The following is a 7,483-nucleotide window of genomic DNA, read 5'->3' on the forward strand; positions in this document are numbered from 1 at the left end:
CTTGATGAAAATAAACCTTTTAAACCCGGTTCAAACCGTGACATGCACGAGCGAAGAACGTGCATGGGTGTGCCCGTGGGGTTCAACCGAAGCTCATTCAGATGCACGCGAGTGCCCAAGGTGCGTGCGTTTTTCATGCATGAGACCTTTAGCCCGGAAGTGTTTAAAAAGTGTATTTTCATCAATCCTGCCAATCACAGTGTGAGAATGGAGGTGTGTTGATAAATCTGGCGTCTGCAATCGATCGTCATTTAAATAACACATATGACCAAAAAAAAGCATAGAAAGGCAATAAGAAAGAGCAACTTCGTGGAAAGTTCCCCCGCCCGCCTCGCCACCTGTCATCTCCGCATCCTCTCACACACACACACACACACACACACACACACACACACACACACACACACACACACACACACACACACACATGAGTTCCATGAATGGATAACCATGCAGAATACTTGGTTCTGGCTGCAATATCAGTCTTCTAGAGACATTCTCTATTCAACATTTGAAAATCAGAACTGTTCATTATGAAGTTTGAAAGTTGAGTGCGGTTTAAAAGAAGAAGAAGAAGAAGAAAAGAAATGTTCTAAACTTAAGACAATGGAGCCTGACATTTTCACCCAGATGATTGGTGCTGAATAGAGTTCTTAGATCAAGCTTGTCTTACTGACTCAGATGGAATTAAGTAAGCTAAATGAAATAACAACTGGGGACAAAACAGAATAAAGACAGGGAAAAGTGATGTACATATTTATATGATAAATAGCTGTTCTCGCTTTTTATAATGTCCTACTATGCAGGACAAACCTGGCTTCCTTGTGCTGTGCACTCCATAGCGCACTTTGATGTGACAGAAATGCAGGAAACGGGTTGCTTTCTCGCTTCCTGTTGAAGGAGATGGACCGAGGCTTTCTAGACTTGCCTTCGAGTACTTCTTCTTAGGAATTTTACAGGAGAGGACAGTACCTTTCCTGTGGTTTTGTTTACCCGTGGCCTCTAGGTATGTAGGCCTATTTGTATGACTGGGCAATATGATTGACTGGAGGCAGAGACTTGCCTCCCTGACTGTCTTCTAAAGTGAAAAGCCTAAATGAAGGGCTCTGCTGATAAGATGCCTAATCACTCTCTGCACTGCATCACAAGATACGTAGCACAATGGAGAGGGACAGACAGAAAAAACTGTATGCGTGTATTGTGTGCAAGAACTTTTGGCTTTAGGAAGTGAAAGAAAATGTGTGTGTGTGTGTGTGTGTGTGTGTGTGTGTGTGTGTGTGTGTGTGTGTGTGTGTGTGTGTGTGTGTGTGTGTGTGTGTGTGTGTGTGTGTGTGTGTGTGTGCTCCAGTAACATCCGGAGTGGTAATTTAACCTGTAAGGGTCCATTTATACACAAGTTAAATTAACCATCAGGATTGTACTGTGTATGTGCATGCACATATTTGCGTGTGTTCGCGCAGGAAGGCCCCTGTTGTATGCTACTGTAAAGTCCATGTCTGGCTGATAACACAGCCCTCTGATGGCAGAGATAGTCCAGACGCCAGCCTAAATGTGGCTTGCTGGATTGAAGTTGCTCTGTAATGATAGTTGTCTCAAACAACACAGAGCCTACCATTCGCAGCCAGGGAGGGGTGTTTTTGCTTTCGCCTTTATTTTTACAGTGTTTTTTCCCCCTTCTGGGAGTGGGGTGGGGTGGGGGGTGAGGAAGTTTAATCGAAACAAAGCATCTTGGTCATAAATAATGGAGGGGAGGGGCCCAGGTTTGTCAGTAGCTGAATTCTACCCGAACCGCCCACCTCAAACCACCCGCTTCTTTCAACGCAGTGGAAGAGTCTAATAACTGGAGGGGAATCTAATCCTTGGCACTGGATGAAAGACATGCATGGCTCTCTTTCCCTCCCTCACCCCCCCCTCTCACTCTGTCTCTGTCTCTCCCCCTCCACTTTTTCCATGGATGCTGGTTATGGTTGGCAGGGTATCTCTCTCTCTCTCTCTCTCTCTCTCTCTCTCTCTCTCTCTCTCTCTCTCTCTCTCTCTCTCTCTCTCTCTCTCTCTCTCTTTCTCACCAACTTTCCTTACCTCCATACTAGTTGAGGCTGGCAGGAGTCTGTGTGCCTACATTTGGAGGGAGAGGTGCAAAGCAGGGAGTTCAGTTCTGGGCAAAACCCCCATGGGGAGAAAGAGAAAGAATTGAAGTGGGAGAGTCACGGGCGTTGTGCTGGTTTGAAGCCCTGGTTCAAGAGCCTGTGGGGAGCCTGTGGGGAACCAGCAGGAAACTGCTTCTTTGACCCCTGAACTTGGATTGCCACTATTTTCCACAAATAAATGAAACAAAACCAAAACTCGCTTTACTCTGAGATTCACTTCATTCATAGTTTACAAACATTCTTCATGGTGAATGACATCACGCGGCAAGATTCATGACTCTTTGAAAATATTGGTTGTGTTGCATTTTTTTTGCATCATTGTATATCCCCCCCAACACACGCACGCACGCAAGCACACGCACACACTCACACACAAACACAAATACACACTTTTTTAAGTAAAAAGAGTATGTTTTACTGGGCTTTCCATGAGATTGGCACTAAAAGAGGGTGATTTTGAAAATGCAATAACAAAAGCTACTTATCTAATTGGTAAACAGAGCTGTTAAATGGTGGTTGGGTTAAATGGTTGCAGAACACTGTAATTGCTGCCAGCCCTCTCTCTCCCTCCCTCTGTCTTTAACACCCACACACACAGATGAAGACATGGAAGCATAAACACACGCACGCACACACACACACACACACGTACGCACACGCGCACGCACACACGCACGCACACACACACACACACGCACGCGCACACGCACACGCACACGCACACGCACACACACACACACACACACACACACACACACACACACACACACACACACACACACACACACACACATTTTCTTTCACTTCCCAAAGCCAAACGTAAATATACAGGTAACCTCAGATTTGAACCCTTATTTATACATTTCATTGACAGAGTTTGCAGCCTTTCACCTCTCGTTCCTCGCCGCTCTCCTCACACAAGCTCATTATACTTAAGTTGGATGATAGCCAAGGTGAGGATGATGACACCTATTAGATGTGTGCCAAAAAGAATTATGACATGGTCTACTGCAAGAGCTGTCAAATACCAGCGGAAACTTTGATTTAGTATTTAATGTAACGTCACAATGTAACACTCCATCCATTTTATCTGTAATACTTAAAACCACTTAGGGTACACATTTTAATCATAATTGTAAAAATCTGAATTAAAGTCTAAGCCTTTATAATAATTAAATGTTATGGTAACATTGTAATGTACATGGATTGTTTATCTTGCTTTGCGCTGTTAATGTTAACAAAGCCAAGCTAATATTTAAATACTGCATGTTGAGTGCTCTGTAGTTGGACCCTTTTATGGGACCATTTGGTTACATTTGTTCACTCTCAGAGTTCAATTAATACCGAGAATTTTATTGTGTATTTTGGTTTATGTCTACTTTGGGAATCAGTTTGATAGTGAGCTCACATAAAGTCTCCCTGTGTTTCCGCAGACATGTTTGTGTTGCCTTATTACAGGGAAGAGCATGGCTTGTAAAAGTGTGTGACTGTGTGTGTGTGTATGTGTGTAAAAAGAGAAAGATTCCGCTAGTTGAGCAGCCTGCTCTCTCTTATTTGTGAGCTGTAAAACCTCCAGACCGCAGGAGTTGCCAGCCTGGAATTTACTAATGACACACGTGGGCCTCAGATGAGAAGCACAATTTTGAGAAACAAAAAAAAGTGTGTGTGTTTGTGATGGATGCACTGTTTGGATCAGCAGGCCTAATTTCTGTGTTCGTTTGTGTGAGGCGATAGCTCATCAACCACTGCACATGCCTGTGTGTATCAGCTACGCACGCACGCACGCACGCACGCACGCACGCGCGCACACACACACACACACACACACACACACACACACACACACACACACACACACACACACACACACACACACACACACACACACACACACACACACACACACACACACACACACACACACACACACACACAAACACACACACACAAACACACACACACACTCATATATAGCCCCCCGACATTCATCTCCCTTAAACATCATCAACCCCCTCCTTACACCCCGTAAACTAAAATGGCTGGTGTGCTAACAGAGCTAGCCTAATCTCTGCCCCAGTTTCACAAAAAAAAACAGCTTGTTAATGGGAAAAGGGCAACCATTCTGGCCCCTGATAGAAGAAGGGGGAGCCGTGCTAGCTGGCGTATGAAAGGAATGGGGCCACAAGCACATGGGCCTTTAAATCCTCTATGTCAATAGAGTCTCTGGAGCAAAATAATGGCATCACTCTGTGTGGGAGTTAATGCGAGCTGATAGCATGGGGGCTGGGGGGTCAGGGGTTCATGGGCTTGTGCTGGGTTGTCAGGGAGCTGAATGCTGGGCACCCCCCCAGCTCACCCATATGGTATAGGGACAGGGATTGAGGCCACGAGACATTCAGCCCTCTCTGGACCTAAAGATTGTAATGGTCACAGTTGTTTTGATAGAAGTAGGAAATTGAAATCTGCTTTTGGTGATCATTGAAAGATTGTTGACAAATGTATACAATATATGACATTAACTAGAGATTTTCATGAATTGGAAGGCCGTGAATGGCAGAGTGTGGTGGTGAATGAAAACCTCCCTTCATGAGACGGGAACTTCCTCTCCCATCGCCTCTTTCCACAAAGTAACTTGTTGAAAAACAACTGACATACGGTAATTACAAAATACACATATAGCACCAGTGGCCTTGTGGTTAGAGTGTCCGCCTTGAGATTGAGAGGTCAGGGTTTGATATCCCCAGCCGGGTCAAACCTATAAAAATGAGACCAAATGCCTCCCTGCTTGGCATTCAGTATCAAGGGTTGGATTGGGGGTAAGTCCCTGTGACATACTAGTGTCATGTCCAGGGGATGTACTCGTACATCAAGCCGCCTCACGCTACAGAAACAGGAGATAGGCTCCTGCCACATGGCTCAGCAAGGCTTACGTACTTTATATACATATAGACTATCACCCAGGAATTTGGTATTCCCAAGGCAGGCTGCATCAGGCTGATATGGTAGCCCGCAGTTGGACATGAAGGGCAATGACGAATGCTGGTAAATAATTTATACCCATAGCCTTATTCATTCACAAAGACAACAAGAAAATAGCATTTGATCAACTCTTTAGTTGAATACATAATAGATTAACCTATTAACCTTAACTGTTAATGATGAACTGCCAGAGTTTCATACATATTTGAGTTCCTTCAGCAAGAAGGTCACTCATGATGCTAATTCACCCTGTGGTGGTACTTTAGCTGCAATAACTGGTCAGCTCAGCTGTTGCATAAACTCTTGGGAAGATGCAGTTTTAGTTTGCGCTGATTGCTGTAAAGCCACTAGGGAAGATACAGCAACTGACCAATCAGCGCAAGCTTATCACCCTCTCTGTACTAATACTATTATCACTCACTTCACCCAGGGCAAATAAAGGCTGGGTGTGTGATTAAGTGCAATACAATATCTACAATATCTAAGCAATATTATTGCAATATTTTCAACTCCTCTGTACAATACTCCTCTGTCCTCTGTACAATATTATATGATATACAAACAATACTCGTCACATTGCTTACACTTTGCTCACTAACCCTAACCCTAACCGATATTCATATTCCTATTTTCACTTTAATACTTAAATGTAAATCATACTCTTATATTCTATGTTCTTTTATTTCACTGTATGTTTTTTCTCTGTCTGAGAGTAATTCACCAAGTAAAAATCCTTGTATGTGAATATGCTTGGCCAATAATCAGATTTCTGATTCTGGTACAACAAGCACTCACAATAATCCTTCCTCTCTTTTCTGTTTCATGTGCTTCAGACACTGGTACCTCCCTGGGCTCCACGACGTCCGGCGGTCGCCGCTCTCACTGGTGCAGCGTCGCCTACTGGGAGCAGCGGACGCGCGTGGGTCGCCTCTACCCGGCCCACGAGCCCTCTCTCAGCATATTCTATGACCTACCTCAGGGCACGGGCCTCTGCCTGGGCCAGCTCCACACCAACTCCTACCATAGTCACCAGGACAACGCTGGTAACAGCGGCGCTCTGCCGCTTCACGGCAACCGTCTCCATGGAAGCGGAAGTGGGACGGGCAGCGGTGTGCAACAGATACGCAGCAAAATCGGCTACGGCATAGTGCTGAGCCGGGAGCCAGATGGCGTGTGGTTGTACAACCGCAGCCAGCACCCGGTGTTCGTCCATTCACCCACTCTGGACCTGCCCAGCGCCCGGGGACTGGGACTGTGTGTGAAGAGGGTGATGCCAGGTTACTCCCTCAAGGTATTTGACTATGAGCGCTCCAGCTGGATTGTGGAACACGGCGTAAAGCCTGAGTGCCAGGAGGGTCCCTGGGACCCCCACAGTGTCCGCATCAGCTTTGCCAAGGGCTGGGGCCCCTGCTACTCCAGACAGTTTATCACCTCTTGCCCCTGCTGGCTGGAGGTGCTGCTCAACAACCACAGATAGCACACACACACACACACACACACACACACACACACACACACACACACACACACACACACACACACACACACACACACACACACACACACACACACACATATTCACACACACAGATGGGGTGCAACTGAATCCAAGCACTAGATTTTATCATTACCTGTGAAGTTGATCAACGGTATTTCATATATTTTTTTTAAACGCATTTATTCTTTTTTGTCATGAGTACTTTATTTTAAATTCATCTCACTCAAGGTGGCAGCCAGAAAATGTAAACTTTGAAAACATCTAAATATCAATCTCTTTTGCTGGCACAGGCCACACCCACTTCCAGTTCATATGCAATTAAAAAAGACAATATGCAAATACAAAACATTTGTTCTTAAATACATAGATATGGTACAGTACAACCCCTCCAACATGCACGCACGCACACACACACCGCACACCCGCACACCCGCACGCACACACACACACACACACACACACACACACACACACACACACACACACACACACACACACACACACACACACACACACACACACACACACAGACCAGAGTCACATGTGAGGTTTCTCAAACAAGTAACCTAAATATAATCTACCTAGATTTAATATAAGACTTTATATATTATATAAAATATATTATACTTGTAAATACTTGAGTCATTTTTACAATGCAATTATTTATGTGTAATGTGTACATGGACAAAATAAAAGGAACAGGAACATGCACTTTTGATTCTATATATGCTTTACTGAGTTTTTCAGTGTCTTTGAAAGTAGGTAAACTGCAAAAATAAGACAAAGCTGGTTTATGTTCTCATGATTTACCCAATTCTTGAAAAAGTATGTCATTCACACATCGACAATAAAGTATTGA

The 7,483-nt window shown here is 44.6% G+C and overlaps 1 protein-coding gene across 1 annotated transcript in view; it reads left to right on the forward strand.

Annotated features, from left to right (window-relative positions):
• Positions 1–7,200, forward strand: part of LOC311047197 (mothers against decapentaplegic homolog 6-like) — a 20,985-nt gene extending 13,785 nt beyond the window's left edge. The window contains exon 4 of the mRNA XM_084059843.1: positions 5,960–7,200. Coding sequence (XP_083915969.1) covers positions 5,960–6,603 — 644 coding nt within the window. The 3' untranslated portion in view covers positions 6,604–7,200. The remainder of the gene's footprint in view (positions 1–5,959) is intronic.
• Positions 7,201–7,483: the final 283 nt, after the last annotated feature.

The sequence above is a fragment of the Gymnoscopelus microlampas genome, assembly GCF_963454915.1.
Source record: "Gymnoscopelus microlampas genome assembly, chromosome: 1".
In the NCBI taxonomy this organism is placed as follows: Eukaryota; Metazoa; Chordata; class Actinopteri; order Myctophiformes; family Myctophidae; genus Gymnoscopelus; species Gymnoscopelus microlampas.